Raw genomic sequence first — 23,710 nt, forward strand, 5'->3', positions numbered from 1 at the left:
AGAAGGGACCCTGATCAATCACTTTTTAATTACAGAAGTTTTCCCTCCTCCAAGGTTTCACTTTTCATAGTTTCAGTTACTTGCAGTCAACTGTGGTCCAAAAATATTAAATGGAAAATTCTAGAAATAAACAATTCATAAATTTTAAATTGCACACTGTTCTAAATAGTGTGGAGAAACCTTTTGCAGTTGCACCTAGGATGCGAACCATCCCTTTGTCCAGGGTAACCACACTGTATACAATACCCGTCCATTAGTCATTTAGTAGTCAATGATAAACCAAAATTATCATTGGTTATCAGAGAGGAAAAAACATAGTATATATAGGGTTCTGTTCTATCCGGAGTTTCAAGCATCCACTGGGGGTCTTGGAACTTATCCCTGGCAGATAAATGTACTGTAATGGGATTTCACTACCCCTGTCTATATTATTTCCTTAGGTGGCTGGCCTTTGGCCAAAGTAGCACAGGTGACCTCCCTATGATGAGCACATTACCCAGGCATCTCTGGCTTTTTGGAACTATTTTTTAAAGGTTAATTTCCCATTAATAACTTTCTGGCAATTTAATTTTTGTAAAAAGAAATGACATAAACGTGTTAAAGTGCATTTTATCAACAGCAATTAACTATTGCAAAGATCCTGAGTTAAAGACAAGCATAGAGATAGAAATATTAAAGAGTGCTTCTTATTCTGCTCAATCATAGTAAATTTGAGCCATTGCCTTCATTTTGGCAAAACATCGGCCTCCATGAGATATTTGGAAAATAATTTTCTATCCATCAGTATGTCTGCATCGCATAAATATAAAGTAATATTCATTCAGTTATGCATAATATATGGCACATGATATCATTGCAGATTAATAAATGCTTATTGAATAAATAAATGAATAATTAGGGAACAAATGACTAATGTTTTGGAAGCTGCAAACTCAACTAGAATAATGGTTGTCAAGTCTGACAAACTGAATTTTCACTTGGAAACCATTCACAATTCAAGCAAAATAAAAAAACTCTTTGTGCCACTCTGAAGTCAAAATTTATTTTAATCTTACAGCAAACAGGATGGTGGAAGATTGAGGAAAAGTTAGTTATGTAAACGATCAAAACCCTATGGCCCACCCACTACAGATAGATTTCTAATTATCCTAAATTATTGTTTTTAATCTAAAGTTGACTAAAAATAAGTTCCCAGGAAAACCTTAAAATAAAATTAAACCGTTAAACCCATTAGTGAATGAGACAAGAATAATAACGTTCAGCTGATTCTCATGCCCAGCTTTCTTCTTCTTCTATTTTGAGTTAACTACTAAAAGCTTTTGCTATTTAGTCTATTTTTCCCAATGAGAAACCTTTTAAGAGAACAGAAAATATAATATTCGGTGTAGCAGGAGCTTCTTTTTAAGCAATGTTGCAGCTTCTTTTTAAGCAATGCAGCTTCTTTTTTAACATATAAATGAAGATCCAATAATTATATTGGGAAAAAGAAATTCCTCATTTGAACATATTTTGTGTCTGTTAAAATATGGAAATAATCCACATTTACATCCAAAATTATATTTCATTGTCTTTAATTTGCAGGAGTAGAGAACTATTTTAATATAGCAATAGCATTCGAAACTGCTTGAGTTTAACTGAGAGTCTAAAGTCAAATTTATCATTTATCTTCCTCCCAAACAAAAGGAATCAGTTCTCCTTCTGTGTTTGATAAGATCTGTTAATGGCATTACTCTTTCTATGCTCAATCAGGCAGGGTCTAGACTCTAAAAGTCACCAGCAATGTGCTTTTGCACACCTTTCTTACATAAAATCAAAATAATCCTTTTTCTGTATCAGTCAAGTAACCAAGCACTTATTTAATGTATTACAGCAATTGCTGTAAGTGGTAGAGAACAATGGTCCTTGCTTCAAAGGAATTTACAATTATATTTGGAGACAAGATTAACATGCTAATGAAACAATTAGCAAACATAACAGAAGATATTATATAATTAAATGGTACCTCATGAAGGCGTAAACTATAATTACAGAAATTTGGAGAAAGCAAGTGATCCAAAAGAAAAGGAAAGGTTAGTGAATACACTTTAGTAATAATCATCATCATTATTATTTTGTGGCAAGTATTTGTATATTAGTCCTAAATTCCACAAAATGGGTTCTTACATTGGCTCCCTTTTAAAGTCAATGAAATTGTGGTCCAATGAAAAAAAAATGACCACTCAAACTCCTCATAGACAGATAGTGGAGGGACTTAAGTCCAAGCCTGGCAAGTCTGAGTTCTTTCTGCATTGCAATACTTTTTTTATGGCATTGGGTGACCTCTAATGCCTGGAAAACTTTACTATGCTGAGGAGAAGAGCAAGGCTACTTGGGCAAAGCGCATAGCATGAGATTTGGGGAAGCAGGAATTTATCTCTTATCATCTCAAATGTTTATTGAGTTTGCAATATGTGCTAAACATTGTGCTGAGAATCAATGAAAAGCAAGATAGTTACAGCCTCTGCCTTCATGGAATTTAGGCTAGAGGTAAATCCCAATCAAAGAAACACCCTAATAAATATAAAATTGTAAATAATATAGGTGCTGTAGAGAGTGGTCCATGTTACAATGAGAATGCAGAATAGAAAATTTAACCTAATAAAGAAAGTCAGGGAAAGCTTTCATGAGACATATAGATGTGTATATGATTACATAAACATGGAAAAAATACACAAGACTACTTTAGGTAATAAAAATTGGTTATGGGGGATAGTATAAGGATATATGGTAGAAGAGGAAAAGAAATCTAAAATCAAGTAGTTTTCCGTGATTAAAATAGAATGCATACATTAAAAGCTATGGTAACCAAATGCTCTTGGTGATTATCTCAAGGCTGTGAGGTTTCAGATATTTTATGCTCTTTCTTATAATTTTCTACATTTTCAATTCTTTTTACAATAATGATGTGCTGTTTATATTATCTGGTTTGTGGGTATCTTAATCCTTTTGGGCTTCTCTAACAAATACTTCAGACTGAGTAATTTATAAGCAACAGAAATTTATTGCTCACAGTTCTAGAGGCTAAGTCGAAGATTAAGACACCAACAGATTTGGTGTTTGATGAGGGCTTGCTACTCATCAATGGCACTTTCTATATATCCTTACATAAGTGGAAGGGAAACACAAGCTCCTTCAGGTCTCTTTTATAAAAGGGCACTCATCACATTCAGGAAGGTGGAATCCTTATGACCTAGTCATTTGCCAAAGGCCCTCCCTTTTAATGCTATCACTGTGGATGTTAGGTTTCAACATATAAATTTCCAAGAAACACATACTTTGGACCATAGCAGTGGGGGAAATATTTTCCTAAAAAAATTGTTCTTGAAAAAACCTGCACTTCAAAAGTAAGTAGTGACTTTTTGGTTATTTGTAATCTACATTTATTTCTAAAATTCTAAAATCTTTTTTTTTTTTTTTTTCCGAGACACAGTTTCACTCTGTCTCTTAGGCTGGAGTACAGTGGTGCACAATCTCAGCTCACTGCAACCGCCACCTCCCGGGTTCAAGCAATTCTCATGCCTTAGCCTCCCAAGTAGCTGGGATTACAGGCACGTGCCACGATGCCCAGCTAATTTTTGTGTTTTTTAGTAGAGGTGGGGTTTCACCATATTGGCCAGGCTGGTCTCAAACTCCTGATCTCAAGTGATCCACCTGTCTCAGCCTCCCAAAGTACTGGGATTACAGGCGTGAGCCACCACGCCTGGCTGAGAATTCTGAAATCTCAAGGATTCATGGAGAACAACTGTAACTGTTCTATTAAACTGACCATTCTTGAGAAAAATGTAGTTGCAAAGGCAAAAAACTTAAACTTAGGTAGTGGCGGTGAAGATTAAAAGCAAAAAAGACAGAACTGGTTGGGTCATTGGATATGGAGGAAAAGCTGTCCACAAAATGAGCACCATGTATTTTAGAGATTGCGGTTACAATTTTACCGCACTGATTTCATCCATTTAGTGAATATTGACGAGATAAGAAAAAAACTGCATTTATGTGAATAAATCATTCATCTAGCTTCCTCAGTAGACAATTTTTATTTTGAGCAGTAATTGATTTTACTTCACTAATGGCAACTCTTTCACAGCTGATGGAAAGAAAGTTCAATTAAGTTTAAAAAAGAATTTAAACATATGTGTGATAGGTGCAGCAAACCACCGTGGCACATGTATACCTATGTAACAAACCTGCACATTCTGCACATGTATCCCAGAACTTAAAGTAAAATTAAAAAAAAAAAAGAATTTAAGCTTTTTTGGGGGAAGGAATAGATGAAAACCAGAAAAATAATTCTCTAGGTAAGATTGAAAATATAAAAAGATACAAAAAAGTTTGAAAAGGCCCTTAATACAAATGATTAAAGGAAACAGTAAAACTCTGTGAGTGCTCTGAAGAGCAATAGAGAAAATATGGCAAATGCAAAGTGATGGGATGGAGGATGGCAGGAACTAAGTCTAAAAGTAGACAATGATTTCTAAGTATAAAGGTAGGATAGAGGGAGGGAAAATGTGCAAAGAATGGAAACAATATCCACAGAAAAGAAGAATAACATTTCTACATTGTAGCAACTCCCACACTGTAAAAACCCTACATATTAGATATATAAAGAGAAGAGATAAAGGCAGCAATTAAAGCAATTACCTCTATAGTGTACATCCAAATATATTCTACTGTTAGAGAGAATTAACCATCTTTCCATCAAGGATAAATTACCTGAAAATGATTTTTAAAAATTGCCTTGGAATATTTTGATTTCTGATACACGAAATACAAAGCAAAAAACATGAAATTTTATTGAGATGATATGGCAATGGAAAGAGCTTGGGTTTGGTTTTCAGGCAGACCTCAGAAAACCCCAGATCCTTACTCATAATATTTGTGTAACTTTTGGCAAGTTATTTAACTTTTTGTATCAGATTGCTTAACTGTAGGCTATGGATGACAATGCATTCTTATTTTGTTTGTTTTTTTCTTTTTCTTTTTTTTTTTTTTTTGAGACGGAGTCTCGCTCTGCCGCCCAGGCTGGAGTGCAGTGGCCGGATCTCAGCTCACTGCAAGCTCCGCCTCCTGGGTTTACGCCATTCTCCTGCCTCAGCCTCCCCAGTAGCTGGGACTACAGGCGCCCGCCACCTCGCCCGGCTAGTTTTTTTTTTTTTTTGTATTTTTTTAGTAGAGACGGGGTTTCACCATGAAAGCCAGGATGGTCTCGATCTCCCGACCTCGTGATCCGCCCGTCTTGGCCTCCCAAAGTGCTGGGATTACAGGCTTGAGCCACCGCGCCCGGCCTGTTTTTTTCTTAAAGATTAAATAAGATGATGCAAGTTAATTGCCTGGTACATAATCACTTCATAAATGCATTTTCCTATTCAATTAGAAATCAAGCATTTCCTTTAGAAATTAAATAGTTTTAGAAATTATATAGAAACTGCCTTGACACAAAAGTTGACTTGACTACCATTTTTGTCAGAGAAAATTAGAACCAGTTTTTCTTTTTTCAAAAAATTATAACTAAGAATAAACCATTTCTATGCCATTTGAAAAAATCCCTTTAACATTCTCTCCTTTATAGATTCTCCAAACTTTGCTAATCTTTTAATTATGCAGCAGAATTTGACTTGTTGATTCTGCACTCTTCCTCCAGGGAAGAATGCAGTGCCCCAGTCCACACTTCAGGTTTGAAGTGACCTGATTTAGAAGGAGATGGTGGTGATGCCAATGAAATGTCTTCCTAGGAAAGAAGAGTTTTTAAAACCACTTTGGGTTTTTTTCTCTCTCTCCATATCTTTGTGAGCTTAGCAAAGATTCTCAAAGCAAGTAAATGGGTTTCAGTTAAAGCAAGTAAATGGGTTTCAGTAATTATTGAAGTGAAAAGTAGACCTAAAAATCAGTGAATGATAAGGACATCCAATGGCTACAGGTTAGTTCTAATGTCCAAATGGAATCAATAATCATAGGCCCAGTAATAGTTTAGAGTGAGTCCTGGTAAGAGTGTATGACTTCAGTTTTCAGTCTCTAAAAATGTGGTTAAAAGTACACCTGTATAGGATATAATCAAATAGTGTTTCTTAGCTTTGTACATAATTCTTCATAATTTTTAATTCTCAAGAAATAAGGATAGCACAATATGTGAGAACTCCCCAAAAATCTATACTAGTTGGGTGATCACAGAGAAAGGCTAAGGAGAAGAAAACCAGGGTTACAAAGTCTAAGTTTTGGCAGTTGCTGAAGCTACAAAGAGCTGTCAAGACCGTAGGAGAAAAGAAGGGCATCAGAGGCATGGCTCTAGCAGGAAAAGAATGGGAAAGCAGGACTCCTGGGAATAAAAACAGTCAGACGGTCAGGAAGCGTGAGGGTGTCAGGGGATAGAATCCTGGGCAGCTCAATGGGACCAGGAAGCCTAACAACAGAATTCTCCCTGACTTCAGTGTTTCCCATTATAGATAGCTACAGATTTTCCTGATTGATCCCACAATTAGTAAGAACTCTCTGGAGTTTAAACTTCCTGCCCCTTGTCCTCTTGGGGAAGGAGATTATCTTCCTCTAAAATATGAGAGGGTAAAGAGAAGTCCTTGAGAATGAATAAGCAGTTATTTGATCTGTGGGAGGCTCAACTTTTGCCTGCCTGGCATCTATTCACCTTTATCCTGAAACACCATCCCAGTTCTATTTTGCATTATGTTTTCTTGAAAATGGTTATTTGTCCAGGGATATGCATGAGATCTAAGCCAGGCTATCATAATTCAAAAACAGGATTTGCTGAGAGTTATTAGGAAATAAAAGCAGTTTCTCTGAGTGTTTACTAAGCCGGCGGCAATATGAACCTTGAGCTTCTAGTAACCATCTTGGCCTCTCAGTGAGAGGGCCCTCCCAAGAGAACAGCTAACACAGGGAAAAGAAGAGGTGAGAGACAATGGGAGACAGATTTTCAGCAACACTATTCGAGTAGCTACCTCCAGCACACGTGAAATCTGTCTCTAGACCTATAAGACACGTGAGGCAGACAATTATTTCCTTAAGTCAGCTTAATTTATGTTTCTGTCACTCACATCCAATAATTCTTGCCTACTACAGAATCATTTGCCCTGCTGTGACTTCTCTGAAGTAGGGCCTAAGAGGAGTTGAGAAAAATCTGTCAAAAGTATGTTATTCTCTCTACAGCTTTGTAGTTCCTCTGACTCCATCCCTCATCTGGCATGCAAAGCATTATGAAAATCATGCCTCTCTCAAAAACAGCATACATCTGCTAGCCTGTATGAGCTTATACCAAGAAAACTACTTAAAGCCTGGATAGAGATCAGCCCACTACCTAGTTTCTAGAGCCAAGCCTTGGTTCATGGATAGAAAGAAGTTCTAACTGGACTCTGTGTTCTCTGCTAGTTTACTGATGGCCAGTTCAGGGCTTCTCTGAATACCTGGAGCACAGTTCTGCCAGTGCTCCTTAGCCAAATTTGTATTGCTGAAACCCAAGCCTGGCAAGCCCAGTCTGTCCATTGCACGTTAATCTGACATACTCTGGAGTTTGGTCTTCACTTTGTTCTCTTGACATATAGCCACACCATCTTTGTCTCTTTTCTTGTTCCTTCCTGTGTATCTCTCAGTCATGCCACACTTGCTTAGCTGAGTACCTGGGACTGTGGCCTGCTCTATTCTCCAGGAACTTAAGTCTTGGTACTGCTTTCCAAGACTTCAGCTTAGTTGAAGATGGTATAAGCTGTGTTAAGCAGGAGATCTCTCCTGTCCACTATTGGAATTGCAATAAGCTTTGCAGTTGCAATGTCATGCAGGTTATGCTACATGCTCTTTGGACCAACTTACTGTATGTTCCATGAGTACTGACCCTTCCTTCTTTTCCTACTGCCCACAGCATATGTCCACTTAAGCAGTGTAATAGATAACTCAAGAAAGAAAGTGGCTTCATCACCTAACTCATCAAGCTTTAGAATGTATCTGTCATGCACAAATACAAGGTGAAGCATTTTTTCTGTTTCCAAAGAAGCAAAATTCTACTCCTTCCAAGTATTATGGGACTTTATCTCATTGATGCATGAAAACTGTCTTCAAATATTAGAAAGACTTTTCATAAAATATTCATATTCTGAATGGCCCTACAGAGCAGAACCAAGCAGAAGTTAAGAGAGACAGATTTCAGTTTGGTTTAAGAAAGAGCTTTTTAAACTTTCAGAGCTAGCTCAAGATGGACTATGCTCTTTTAGTAGGTGGTGATATTTTTGTCACTCTGGTGTGCTTCAGTGATTTAACAAGTACTGGGTTGAAATCCCAGTGCTCAGCACCCAAAAAATTGTTTTAGCTTGGAATAAAGAACACTTGATCAGAAGACATCAGTCATCTATCTCTAGTCACAGACTCCCATCTGAGGGCCCTGGGATGCTTTTCTGTATGTTCACTCTCTGACACAGAAGTGAAACTTCCATCTGGTCGACCATTTGGTCTACCCTGACAATCTGGAACTCCAAAGTGCAGTGTGCTGGGAAAATGGGTTTTGGTCTCCAGGGGATCTCTCCCCTTTTTCTGCTATAATTAACATCACAAGGATTTATGCTAAATTCATCATAGTTCCCTATAACTAACTGCAAAATGTAGACAGACTAACTTTCTGATGAATGAGAACACTTTTGATGAACTATGAAGTTTCCTCTTAATGATCTTTCCTCTATTTATTCTTGCTCTTTAACTGGTGTGATGGTTCCCGTTTGTAAGCTACCTAGCTGTAGATTTAGTTTTTGCTAGGTTAGTTTCTTTTACAAACAAGTTTTAAGGGCTCTAAGTATCTTTTCTGAAGAGTCACTTTATAAAAGTTGAGAAAAATGTGAGTTTAAAACATCGCTAATGAGTCTGGAAAGGGTGCAATAAGGCTCACTAAAATGATTGAGAGATTAATAATTTTTTAAAAGAAAATGAAAGATTAAGCATATTTGGCCCAGAAATAATACAGATAAAATAAGGCTTGACAAAATCTGGGAAATTATGAAAGTTTCATAAGGTGGACATGATATCCTTCAGGATTACTTCAGAATATTACATTGTATGCACTTCTCTTAAAGCTTGAGAAAAATCAAAGTTTTCAGCAATATTTTGCCCCGATGACAAAAACATTATTTGACCTTCTTCTCCTTTGCCATGCAAAATATCCCAAGTACCATCCACAGAAACAAGCTGGTCTTTTGTTCCACACTCAACCAATCACTATATGCAAGAAAAACTCAGGAAAACTTTCCGAATGTCTGAACATAATGAAAAAGATCTATCAATTTAATAATTTAAAAGGTGATGGAAATCTGGGCTTCCCATGCCTTCAAATTTCTCTTACTTTTACGCAGGGTTCTTTTCACTTCTAAAGTTGCTGCTCTGAATGAAATCTTTGGAATGCATAGATTAGGAATGTAATTTCTGACAAACAGTCACTATACAAGGATTCTAATACAGCAACAAACAAGTAGGATGATTCATGGAATTCTCATTAGACTGAAATTATACTGAGCATTGAGCTTAAGCTCGTGCCTGGGCTGGCTTGAAAGGTGATTACAACTGCTAGACACTTTCCTTAGCATATAAGGACATGTGGTTGATATAGGTAGTTTGGTTTTGAAATATACTAAAAACATTCTGTATGATTAAGACCTGAGATATCTCCAACCTTGGTAATATTCATATACAGAAATCTTTGCAGAAATCTTTGCATAGTTATTTTGAGGTTAAATGTATTTGGGGTTTGTTTTTCTGGGATTTATTTGCATTCCTGAGAGAAAAGCTGACTGAAAAGATCCAAGTAATTCGAGGGGAAAAAAAAAAAAACTGCAGTGAACTACTTTTAAGGAAATTTCTCAAATGAACATATTGATTTCTTAAAATGAAAGATTAAAGAAATAAATGACTGAAACAAAAGAGAAAAACCAGTAGAGTTAGATTTGGGAATTATGACTGCTATCTAAAGGTGTGTGAAGAGGGCAGTATATTTTTGTTTTCTTAAGACTTTTTAAAAAATCATTACACTACTCTATATTTATCATTTGTTCATTTAAAAACCACTTATAAAACATGACCTTTTAAAGTCCATAAGTTTACATGATGCTTTTTTAATGTAATTTTGTGAGGAATAATGTACTTAATTTTGATATTTAAAATAATTATACTGCAATATAGACACAAGCTCTAATTATGCTTCTGAACAATATTTGCTTTTCATAATCAAGCATAATATTTTAAGAGTATTTTCATGAGACAAAAGGAAAAAAATTAAGTAGCCACATATGTTCTTATTATTTTCCTTCTTTCTTTCCAAATATTCTCAAAGTGGGTAAGTCACTCCTCAAGCATGGCAAATATGATGTTTGTAGCAAAAAGACTTGAATTTTTAGAGATGGCAGGAATGTGATTGGGTAACACTGTCTTAGAACGTTCTTACACAAGGAACAGAATATTACTTAAACAAGTTCAAGAAAATGCAGTGTGTTAGGAAGATACCAATTTAATGGACCCCAAAGTGAAGTCAAAACTCCAGATATAAGGAAAGGCAGGAACCGGGTAGTCACAGGGACCTCCGCAGCAAATGTTCATAGACTCTGACTCTCATGGCCTACCATAAACAGTGTGAGACAGTGAGTCTGACTGTTTTGGTCCAGGTTATATATTACTGGCTCCTTCAGGCCAGGCTGTACTCTTGATTAAATTAGAGTGGTCAGGGATATTGAATGGAGGCAGGATTTGGAGGAAAACTTATATTCTTAGAAGGTGAGTGGAAGGAGAAAATAATTGGCATATATAGTGCATTTGTTAAAATAATTAAAACTTGGATCATGCAAAGATATGTTATCAGTTGCTTCAAATATAGCTCCAAAATTTCCGTGCCAACATTTGAATTAGTATCAGTAAAAGATCAAAGACTGATACTGACATCCCTTTCTTAAAAAAAGGAATTACGTGAATATAATTCAGAAGTCTCTACCTAATATATACTTTAGCTCCAAATTAAAGTTGAACATCGTTATGATCAGTAAACACTTGTTGTTACTAATGCATATGAGAGAAACTGGTGGTAATAATTATTCCTTTAGACTTACTGTATAAATCATTATATATACTTATTTAACATTTAGTAGTCTTAAAGCTATGCCAAGTAACACAAATTAATAACTATATAAATAAAATAGCAAAAGAGGCTGACAAGATCTATTGAAAAGTGTTTGATTAGTATGAATAAATATTAATATTAATATAAATTAAATGTAACGTATTAAAAATCTTCATAACACCCAATTCTGGAACTATTATGGCTCTCAATAAATGTTCCAAATGCAAATGTTGTTTAAACTTCAATACTAATTGTAAGGAGGAAGAAATAATCAGCATACATAACAAAGCATTAGCATCTCAATGTCCAACACCTAAGCCACAAAGGGAGCCTCTGCTCTTTTATTCTTTAAAGTATGATATCCCAGTAAAGTACAACATGGCTTTCTTTCTTTCACGAATAAACATTCTTCCCCAGTAGCAATTTTTTTTTTTTCTTTCTATGTCTGGCTTATTTTACTTAACATACTGATCTAGTAGCAATTTAAGGAGTCAACTATTCCCCCTGTACGCCTGTCCTTCAGTAGATCCGCAGTGACCTATAAAGATGTTGCAGCCTGGCTCAAATTCTTTAATAGCTTTTCCCTGGCCTTCAGGATAAAGGTGAAGCACTTTTGCAACCACAGAATGCAAATTCCATCTTTTCTGGTCCTTTCTTTCCTCTCCAGATTCATCTTTCATTCTCAGCCTTCCAGCTGATACTTTAGTAGTAAGAAACTACTTGTTGCTGCTCATCACCTTCTTCTTCCAGGCCTTTTCTCATGCTTCTCCCTCTGATTAGAATATTCTTCTCTCCATCCCTTTCTTTACCTAAGGAATTTCTAATCTCCCATAATGACTCAGCTCCTGTAAATGTTCCCTGAGCTTACCAAATGGGGCTAAAATTTCCTCCCTTTTGGGACTTATGGTCCAAAAGTGTCCTGCACATAGCTCAATTACAGCATTTATGAATTATATTGATATGATCAGCTAATTGGTCTATTTCTTCATAAAACCATAAGCTGGTTCCATGTTGTGCCACCAATACCTACTATGGACTCGATATGCAAGAGTTATTGTTGAGTATAGTTACCCCTGAATACTGTTTCTGTTAACAAAATACTTAAGCCATTGGATGAAGAATTTGAAACCCCAATGAAGTCAAGAAATTTATAAATTGGTTGTTTAAAAAATATTCAACTCTTTGAGTGAAGTGAATTTAGTCTTTTAATTTTTCTTAATAGTTAGCCTCAAAAAAATGTCTGTTTATAGATGTAGCCCAAGGGCATTTTCTTGGCATCTTGACTCACTGCCTGGAGTCATCTCAACACTTTGCCTGAGGCAAGACAGTGATTTTTCAAGCAATGGACACACTGATAGGTCTCAAGACATGGCTGAAACGGTGGTTTTTCATATAAGCGTTTTGTAATTGTGACTGTCACAAACAATCTGATTTGGTTCAATTGCCTAAAACAAGCAGCATATTTCTATTGCTCTATACCCTAAAGACCTCATTATTTTATATTTTTAAGCATAGTGAGAATATAAATAGAAACTTCAGAAATGTTATGCCAATACAAAAGAGAGATCTATATAGGCAAAATAAGTAAAAGAATGGATCACTGTATACACTGGCTCTCCAGAGATAATTGTGTCCTCAGGTAACAGTGATTTGGAATTCAGCACACCTGAATTGTCCAGATAACTGCTACAATTCTTCCATTTCATTGTGTTAATGTAAGAATGGCCTAAGAAAAATTTTTAAACAAAGCAAATTGAGATTAAGCCTAAATAACAAGGCAAAATTCTACTCTTTAAATTAATGGCAGAACTGTATTTATTTATAATGCATACTTTTCTTTTACATTTTGCAAAGTGGAAACAATCTAAAAACACTTTAGGGGAGCTTTCTACAAAAGATCATTATTTTCTGCTTCAAAGTCAATTTTTCAGAGCATTTTAATTACTAAAGAGGTATATCAGAATTAAGCATAGGCAAACATTGCAAAATATACCCTCTACATTGTTCCTCCCTTTCTTCTTCCTGGATATGAATGCATTCACGCTCTCTCTGCCTCATTTATGGAATCCAATGATAAAAAAGTTTCTTACTTAGTATTATGTGTATCAATGGTATGAAAGAGCTCGTGTAATTCTTCTCCACTGAGAACACCATCTGCAAAATATGCTTTGAATTCTTCAAAGGATAATTTTCCATCATCTGAAATGGCAAGAACGAAGAGACAAATTTATTTTAATATTGTACATTGTTCTATCTTTTGCTTAATAAAACTTCGTCCAAACGCTTATGCATGTACACATATGTATTCAAAAAGAAAGAACAGGTGAAGGTGTTAAAAAGAAAAATAATTTAACATATCTTTGTATGACATAGAACACAGACGTGTACAATCTAATAAAATATAAGTCTACATGGTTCTATGTATTTTTTTGGTTCATTTATTCACATGACAAACATTTAACATTTAATGAACTATTTAACAGACCATACAAGAAAGGTATCCACATAACCAAATAAAGAGCTCAACACAGAGTCAATTATTTCGATGTTTTACCTTTGTGGTACCAAACACATATAGGACCTAGCAGATTGCAGGATAAATATGATGTGTTTAATAAATGTATATCAGAGTAGTTGTTATATTCTAACAAACTATGTCCATTCCTATGCCCTTTAAATCAGTGAGTACCTTTAAAGCCAAAGACATTTTACTTACTGTAGGGCACAAAGGTGAAACCCAGTCAGAGAGATAACATATAATAAAAGAGATCATAAAAAAGATAACATATACAGACATTATAAGTATTTTATTCAGTAGAATACGGTTAATGCAATGAGACAGAGGTATTTTAACTGTATGGGAGTCTGGGTAATAAAAGATTCTTTTCACTTGGGGGCCTGGGGGGTTTTAGTAGCATTCGTCCTGACTTTGGACAACAGGTAAAATCTAGATCAACAGAGATGGAAGAAACACATTACTAACAGGCAAAAGATTTGTACAAAACACAGCAGCAGCAAACCTAGAGAAATGAATGGACGAGAAAAGAGAGGCAAGTATCTTTCTCTCCGTGCAGGGAGCTAATTTTTCAGTTATCTCGGATAAGCTGACAAAGAACTGTAAATGATAGTAAGATCCTTTCCATCTATAATGAAAAAACTGAGGTTTAAGGACGATGGAATTTGCCGAGGGTCACAAAACTCCTATAATGTAGTTCTACCAACAACGCTATACTGAACAAAGTGGAATTCGTCTTTGAGGAGAAGAATATTTGATTTAATAGAATTAGCTCCTCTAGATTCATCTAGAACATTTTGTTTCCCCAAAATATGGCCCACACATTGCCTGGAGTACTGCTGAAATGCAGATTCCTAAGCCCCACCAGAAAATTAGAATCTCGCAGAGGGCATGGAGGGGTGGGTAGACAAGAAATTTGAATTTTTACTATACAGGATAAAATAAGCCTAATCATAGAATTACTTATTTTTTTCAGATAAGGACTTACAGACTACAACATTTTTTTAAAAAACGTATTTGCAAAAAATATAAATATAAATACTCCTGGAAGATTTTAAATTGTATTTAATTTTGCTTTTCAACACAAAAGGCACAATAATCTAATTTTCCATTTAATTTTTGCCAACATCTAACTGGGCAGATACAGCCTTAGAAGTAGAATAAATCCAGATCTGAATCAAGCACAGATCCAGCCAACCCAGCTTTGCCATTCAGGTGACATAACAACCCATTGCAAAATGAAGTTCAATCCCCAGGCTTGTGTTTCTGTTTTTGAATGTAGTTATATGCCTTATATGACTATTTTAAACTTAGCCCCATGTAACCTGATGGATATGCTAGACAAGACATAGTGTGGTCTTTCTACTGTGTATCTCCTTGCTTTGATGAAAAGTACATTGCCAGGTTGAAAAACTGGAACAAATCAGACTGAGGTTAAAGAGAGAAAAAGAAAGACCTTTTCATGTACTATTAAAAAAAAAAAAAAAGAAAGAAAAAAGAAAAACAGAAATTGACCCACTATTTCCATCTCCAACACTATGATATGTAATGAATGTAATATGTATATATTGATGATGGAATATGTTTTCCTTGGTGAATGGCTAATATTTCTCAGGTGAGTGGAAACAGACTATTACTGCACTCAGGTTGCCTGTGCACCCTGTGGATAGGGTGGGCCCCGGTAATACTGCTTTATAATTATGATAAGTAAGTGATTTCAAATAATAATGTGCATTCTATCAAGTAAAAGCATCGATTAATAAGTGCTCTGATGCTTCTCTGGGGATAAAAGCCTTTTATTTAGAAAAAAAAAACACAACCCTCTTATTAGAAGAAAATATATAAAAAGAAAAAGGAAGCATTAGCTTACAGTCTTGGCCTGAAGGGTGGAAAGTATGCTTTGAAAACCTGTTGTGACCACATGCAGTATTCCTGAAAGACTTCACTTTAGGTGGCCACACGTTTAAAGAAGCAATTGCAAAGAGTTACTTTTGAAGACTTATATACTAGAGCCTTAATGTTAAACAAAAGTATTACATTTTTTTAAAGGAAAGGGAAAAATATTCCCTTGTAGTGTGATTCTGTATTTATAAAGCAATTATAAATTTTTATTAGAAACATTTTATTCAAACTTCAACTTTCCTGTTGATATTTGCTTTTAAAATGGAACAACAGAGTTAACCTTTGATTTATATGGGTTTGGCTCACAGAATAACCAAATCTTGTAAGGTCTCATTTCCTATGGTACCAAATTTGAACTTTTACCACCAAAGGGCACAGGTTTTTCAATTGGAATTACATGCTTTGTCCAAGTTTATCCTGAAAATAGTTGGCCCACCTCTGCTTTACTTAAAAATTATCCTGGCCTTATATTCCAAATTCCAATAATTTTTTTGAGATGGAGGCAGCAGAGCACAGTTGCTTAGACCACAGTCTTGGGATAAAAAAATCTTGAGTTTTAAACATGATTTGCCTTTTGCTAGTACAGCACTTTATCCACTCTTTCATCAAATGTTTATCAAGGTCCTAGTATGTGCCAAAAACTGTGTTTTGTATTAAGAACACAGGTAGACAAGCTTTTATGGATCTTATAATTATGACACAGTAAATGGTACGATATAATAAGGGGGATTCTACGAGACACAGGGTGATGTGAGAGCATTTGGAAAAAAAAAAGTGGTCCAGCTATAAAGGGATAGGGAAGGTTTCCCAGAAGTGGCACTTGTGATGAGACACAAATGAAAAATAGGGGTTAGTGAAGGAAGATCTTTAAAGAGAAAGTACTCCAGGCAGAGAGAATGTAAACGACAAGGCCAGGAGGCAAGAAAGGACTTGGGTTGGAAATTGAAAAGAAAACTCAGTATACCCAGCCAAAGGGTATATATTTGGAGGATAGAAGGAGTCAGATATGAAGAGGAAATATCATGAGAGAGAAACCATCAAAATTATGATAAAGAGTTTTTAATTTACCCCAAGAGTGCTCAGGAGCCACAGTCATATTTTAGAAACCTTACTGTGGTTGCAGTAAGTAGAATGGAGTGGAGGGGAATGCTATGAGAAGACTTGTTGACAGGGCATTGCAGAAGTCCAAGCAAAAATCAAAGGTGGCAGAGACAGAATCACCACACATCGGTGATAGGTAGAGGTGATGCGTGAGAGACAGCAAGTAAGTCAAAGATGAGACTTGCTTTCCAAACAGATGGATGGTATCATCATTCATTGCTAGAGAGAACACTGAGCAAAAGCATAGAGTGAGCTAAAGAGTGTTCTTCTGGATATATTGAGATTAGGGGTACTTGTGGAGTAAGTAGAGGCATTTAGTGCACAGTAGTGGAATCACAGGGGTCTAGAAAAGTCAAATGGGGGATGGGGGCTTGAGGTGTATGTTTGGGAGTTACCAATATCAAGTAATTGAGGTCTTAGAAGTGAGTGAGTTCTCCCAAGGAGAATGCCTACAACGAGGAAGAAAAGGGCCCAGAAAGAACTTTGGAAGTGCCAACTAACTCTTCTAAGTTTCAGATTTCGTAAATGCCTGGCTATTGAGAGGATTAAGAGAGAGGCTATATAGAAAACACTTAACACAGTACCTAGCACATAGTAAGAGTTCAACAATGGTAGATATAGATTTACTAGTTCACTCTTGCTAAGTGAAGATCATTTATGTGTTTTTAATTTCCATTTTCTACTCTCCCTTGAAAAATATTTATTGAGTACACATAGAAAATGGGTATTTGAGGTGCGTTTAATGACGGAAATTTTATTTTTATTTTTTTAAGGAATCAGGTTTGTAAATCTTAAAATTAGTGCTTCTTTTTTTTTTTTTTTTAAAAAGAGACTATTTAAACACTAATTTAATGTCTCCTTCAAGCTGCATCCACAAACATGACAACAACTAGAGCTCTGATGTGAGTATTGCCCCTCCCCCCAGCAATTTTAAGCCTATTTTTGTGAGCATTTAAAATGATTATGCTCTCAAAACACTGTTTTTTTCACTTATGTATTACTTTAGCATTTTTGAGCACTTTAAATATTGTAGTTTATCAAAATGAAAACATCAAAACATTATCATGTTCAATAATAATAATGGAATCCTTAGAACAAAATGAACTCATAGAAATTACTGAATTTAATTACTCTTATTCTGACATTTTCGTGTCATATATTTGTTTTAAAACAGCTTACTAACAATATATAAATGAAAATAAAATACCTCTTCTGATTTTAGCTCCAACATTAAACCTTAGATGTCATAATTCATATTTGATGTCATATATTAAATCTCATATATTAGATGTCATAATTAAAACAACAAAAAGCTGAAAAAACCTGAAATTCAATGACTTTTCTTCAACTCATTGGACAACTGAAGTCAGGGTAAACTGCTATCCCAAATCTGGAAAGACAGGTAAAAGCAGAGAATCACAGCTAAGATCTGCTTATTTGGAACAGAAGCTACTGTAGCCATAAACTGAGAGGGACCCTTTAATGGTGGTTTTGATGAATTGCTGGAGGCTGATTGTGGACGAGCAGGAGAGGAGAAACTGCCGGGGGTGCAGCTGTTGCTGAACCTCCATCCTTTGGTGGGTTTTATCTCCAGAAACTTCACCAGTTTCTCACAGTGAGGAGGTAAGAAAGATTCCTTTGTGGCTCTGGCAGGAGGAGGGGAAGAGTTATCAACAAATATACCCCAAATGTTCTCCATAAAAAAGGTCTACCTTCCAGGTCAAAGACTTTACCAGAGCCCTGTCCCACCTGAGAAGACAGGCATTTTTCTTACTGTCGTTTATACTAACCTTTCTTCCCCAACTTATAGCGTGGAGAGCTAAGAAACACCTGCAAAGGTGTCAGCCCAGGCACACAGGCCCACAAAGAAACTCAGATTTAATCATAAGTTTAGAGATCAAGTCTGCTTCCCCACTCCTTACCACCACAGAAGGACTCCTGTATGATAATGGTGAATGGTGAACGAAAGAGCCGCCAGACTTAGTCCTTTTGAGGGGGAGTACTTAGGGAAACTCAGTCAACAGAAAAACCAAAAAGACACAAAAGGAATTTGAAGCTTCTGGCGCTATCACTAGAGCAAACATTAAACACAACCCAACCTGATGAGATTGACATAAATCCTCATACTAGAGGCTTATTTATCTCAGTTCCCATTACCTGATACATCATGCCTGGCTTTCACACACACAAAAAATTCACAAATCATGCTAAAATGCAAGGAAAAGCACAGTCTGAAGAGACAAAACAAGCATTAGAACCAGATTCAGATATGACACAAATCATAGAATAATGAAACAAGAAATTTAAAATAACTATGATTAATATGGCTGTACTGGAAAAAGTATACAATATGGAAGGAAAGATGGGTAATGTAAACAGACAGATAAAAATTCTAACAAAGAATGAAAAAATACTGGAAATATATAAAAACTGTTATAGAAATGAAGAATGCCTCTGTTGGGCTTATCAGTGGACTTGACACAACTGGAGAAAGAATCAAAAAATTTGAGGAAAGGTCAATAGAAATGTCAGTATTTCTCCTCCCCTGTGGCAATTTTAATCTAGTTTTTGTGAGTATTTAAAATTATTATCTTTTTAAAACACTGACTTTCTGAAACAGCAATGCATAGCAAAAAGAGAATGTAAAAAAATCCAAGAACTCTGGGAAATTTCAAAAAGTGTTACATGTAATTGGAATACCAGAAGAAGAAGGAGAGTACAGGGCAAAAGAAATATTTCAAGTAATAACGGCCAAGACAAAACTCATGACAGAAACCAAACCACTGATCCAGGAAGCTCAGAGAGTACCAAAGAGGATAAATCTCCCCTCGCCCAAAACCAAACTCATACCTGAGTATATCAGATTCAAACTGCACGATACCAAAGACAAAGAGGAAATGTAGACAGAAGGAGAAGAAAACAAGCATCTCCACTATAGAGGGCTAAGGAGAAGAATTACAGTTACAGTGGACTTCTTGTCAGAAACAATGCAAGCAGTAAGAATATGTAGTGAAATATTTAAAGCATTAAAAGAAAACATCACAATCTAGAATTCTGCATCTGGTGAGATTACTCTTCAAAGGTAATGATGAAATAAAGACCTTCTCAGACAAATAAAACTGAACAAATTAATTGTCAGCAGAACTGCTCTGCAAGAAATGTTAAAAGAAGAAAGATCCAAAATCAACATCTGAGTTTCAACTTTAGGACACTAAAGAGAGAAGAAGAATTTAATTCAAAATAAGCAGGAGAAAATAAATAATAAAAATTAGGGCAGAAATCAATGAAATTAAAAACAGGAAAATAATAGAGAAAATAAATAGAACTAAAATATGATTGAAAAGATTGATAGAATTGATAAACCTCTAATCAACCTAAGCAAGAAAAATGAGAGAAAACACACATTATCAATATCAAAAATGAAGGAAGAGTTAATCATTGTTCCCACAAACATTTAAAATTAAAAATTAGGAGAAAATCTAAGTGACTGTGATTTGAATGATGAGCTTTTAGATATAACACCATAAAATAAAAATTAATAAATTGGACTTCATTGAAATGAAAAACTTTTGCTCTGTGAGGAGGGGAAACTGTTAAGACAATGAAAGACAAGCCACAGCCTGGGAGAAAATATTTGCAAAACACATATCTGAGTAAGGACTTGTATCCATATTATACAAAGAATTCTTAAACTCAACAGTAAGAAAACAAAAGCCAACTAAAAATCAGCAAAAGATCTAAGCAGACTCTATACCAAAGAAGATATACAGATGACAAACAAGCATTTGAGAAGATGTTCCATATTGTCATTAGGGAATTGAAAAATTAAACAGTAATGAAATACAGAACCTGAAAAAACTGAAAATACCAATTTTTGGCTGGAAAGTGGAGCAATGGTAACATTCATTACTGGTAGAAAAGCAAAATAATACAGCCACTTTGGAAGACATTTTGGTACATTCTTATCTAGCAATCACATTCCGAGGTGTTTATCCAACATTTGAAAACTTTTTCCACTTAAAAACTTGCCTGTGAATGTATATCACAGCTTTATTCATAATCGCAAAAAATGGGAAAGAAATTATTTTTTTCATGTCTCTACTGAAGTAACCCAACTGAAGTAGAAGCATGGATAAAATAATTTGATACATCCACGCAATGAAATACTATACAGTGATAAAAAATTATGCTATAAAGTCATGGAAAAACTTGGATAAATCTTAAATCCATATTGCTAACTGAAAGAAGCTAGTCTGAAAATGTTACATACTATATGATTCCAATTTTATGATCTTTTGGAAAGGGCAAAAAGAGCAGTGGTTGTCAGGAGTTTGTGGAGGTTGGAGGGAGGGTTGAACAGGACAAGCACAGAGGACTTTTGAAGGTGGGTAAACTATTTTGTATGACATGCTATGATAGATATATAACATGCATTTGCCAAAACCTATAGAACTTTACTGTGCAAAGAATGAACTTTAATGCATACAAAATCTTAAAAAATAATTTAAGAGTTCAGGGAATCCCAGAATAGAATGCAGAATGTAACAAAACAATTTAACTCTATTAGGAATGTACAAAACAATCTCACTGGAGGGATTGAGGGAAAGTGGTGCTAACCTAAGTAACTATGGAAAATAGTGAAGTCTATAAGCTAAAGGCAAAAGAAAATGTATATAGGACTGTGCTGTAGTTGATGAAGTTGTTTTCCATAGGGTATGAGTTAGACATTCTGATACTAGTACACATGTAGACTGGGATTAAACAATTATGTAAATAGGTGGCTGAGGCTAGGAGCCAGTTTTCTCACTATTGGAGTAAGAGGATATAGACAAGCAAAGAGAGAAATCTAGAATGATCCATGTGGTAATGGATTCGAGTCTGAGACATTAATATAAACTCATGTTTAGCTCAGTATAGGTACTCATAGGTATATACAGAAATATTTATGGATATGTGCATATACATGGGTTAGTATACACATATGTATTTCCTTACTTCTTAGCTGAGAGGGCTTAGAAGCAATGAAGACACATCAGTAATAATGAGCACAATTATCCAGACCTTGGTTTCTAATAACATTTTCTGATAAAAAAGACCTGAGTTCCTCAGAGAAATAATTTTTTCCAGACTGGAATAGAGATTATCAAAGATGAGCCTGAAGCATCTGTTAATACCAGAATGTAAAAACTCCCCCACCCATAATTATGAGGGTATGTCAAAGGAACACAGGAGTCAACTAAAGGAGCTCCCAATGGCCAGAGTGGGAAAATTTGAACAACAAAACAAATTGAGTAATATTGGATTATAATCCAAAGTATACAATAAATATCCATGTGTCCATAATGTTGTGAATAAATGTTAAATAAATAAATAAGAGAATAGACAAATCTCCCACGCAAAAGGATTCTAAATAATTAATGCAGATACTCAGACATCAAAGAGGTAGAGCATAACTCCCCTCTCCTTGGGTGTGGGCTAGGTATAGTGACTTTCCTCCAGAGAAAAGTATGAAAAGAGTTGAAAGAGTAAACTTTCCAGTGGAGAAAGCTGACAAACGCTACCTCAGCCAGGTGATCAATGTCATCATCAGCATCCTAAATCATACTGATCATATATATTCTTGATATGATATAATGGCATTTTACCTTTGTGGTCTTTCTCTCTCAAACACATATTTCCAGTCTAATTAAGAGAAAAACATCAGACAAATCCCAAGTGAAGTATGTGCTACAAAATATCAGACCTAGTACTCCCTGAAACTTGTCAAGATTATCAAATCAAAGAAAGTCTGAGAAACTGTTTCAACCAAGAGGAGCTTAAGGAGACATAATGACTGAATGCAGTTTCAGTATCTTTAATGTGATCCTGGAACAGAAAAAGAATATTAGACAAAAACTAAGAAAAATCTGAATAAAGTGTGGATTTTAGTTGACAAATAATTTATCAACATGGATTTATCAATTACAACAAATGTACCACACTAATTAATTATAGAGTGGTTAATAACAAGGGAAACTTGGTTTCAGGTTATATGGGAACTCTGTACACGAGCTTCACAATTTTTCTGTAAATCTAAAACTTTTAAAATAAAAACTGTTTTGAAAAATTAGTTTGGGATGCCAAAGCAGAAGAATCACTTGAGGCAAGGAGTTTAAGACCAGCCTGGGCAACACAGTGAGACCCTGTCTCTACAAAAAAAAAATTTAAATTAGCTGGGTGTGCTGGTGTGCACCTATAGTGCTAGTTACTCACTAGGCTGACAGGGAGGATCACTTGAACCTAGGAATTCAAGGTTACAGTGAGCTCTGATTACATCACTTGCACTCCAGCCTGGGTGACAGAGTGAGACCTTGTCTCCAAAATAATAATAATAATGTAATATGATAATTATGTAGCATTAAAATACTTTAACATATTAAAATATATTAAAAGCTGACTATGTTATCAACATGGCAAAATTAGTTATACTTATTCATATTAGATCTTGAAAGATAACATATATTTAACTCAGTAATCGACTCAACAGATTCAGTTTCTTTATTCTAGACATTCTACCCTGGCTCCATGTATTTTACAGATTATTTAGAGAAATGACATTCATTTCATGTGTCAATGCTTATAAAAGTAAGTATATTTTCACCTGTTATCTTGTGAGGCACTTTTAGTCTAAATTTTATTGACTATAGTCATCACAATAATTTCTTGATGTAGTTTCATCTTTTTATTTGTCTTTTCAGGAGGGGAAGGAAACTGAAATATGACAAGGTTAAATGATTCAGATGAGGTCCCAGAAAGCATGTCTCCCAAGACACATTCCTGGAAGCAGGTCATTAAAGCTGCTCTCGGTTTAAAATCAACCGAATGCACAGATATCAGGTAGAAAAATGAATAATTCAGTCAAATGCTTGGTTCTTTACTGACTTGACATCAAATATTTAGATACTTTTTGGGGAAAGCCCATTTGTTACATCAAAATATTTTTGTCACTTGGAATTGTGCTGGGAAAATGGAAAAAAAAAACTGTCTTCATTCTGAGGGAATGAATGTGTATTAGTTTTCGTGGCTAGAAA

The 23,710-nt window shown here is 35.2% G+C and overlaps 1 protein-coding gene across 1 annotated transcript in view; it reads right to left on the minus strand.

Annotated features, from left to right (window-relative positions):
- LOC105497276 (N-terminal EF-hand calcium binding protein 1) overlaps window positions 1-23,710 on the minus strand; it is a 173,446-nt gene that overhangs the window by 128,754 nt on the left and 20,982 nt on the right. Inside the window, exon 3 of the mRNA XM_011768284.2 lies at window positions 13,213-13,321. Coding sequence (XP_011766586.2) covers window positions 13,213-13,321 — 109 coding nt within the window. The remainder of the gene's footprint in view (window positions 1-13,212; window positions 13,322-23,710) is intronic.

The sequence above is a fragment of the Macaca nemestrina genome, chromosome 8, assembly GCF_043159975.1.
Source record: "Macaca nemestrina isolate mMacNem1 chromosome 8, mMacNem.hap1, whole genome shotgun sequence".
Classification (NCBI taxonomy): Eukaryota; Metazoa; Chordata; class Mammalia; order Primates; family Cercopithecidae; genus Macaca; species Macaca nemestrina.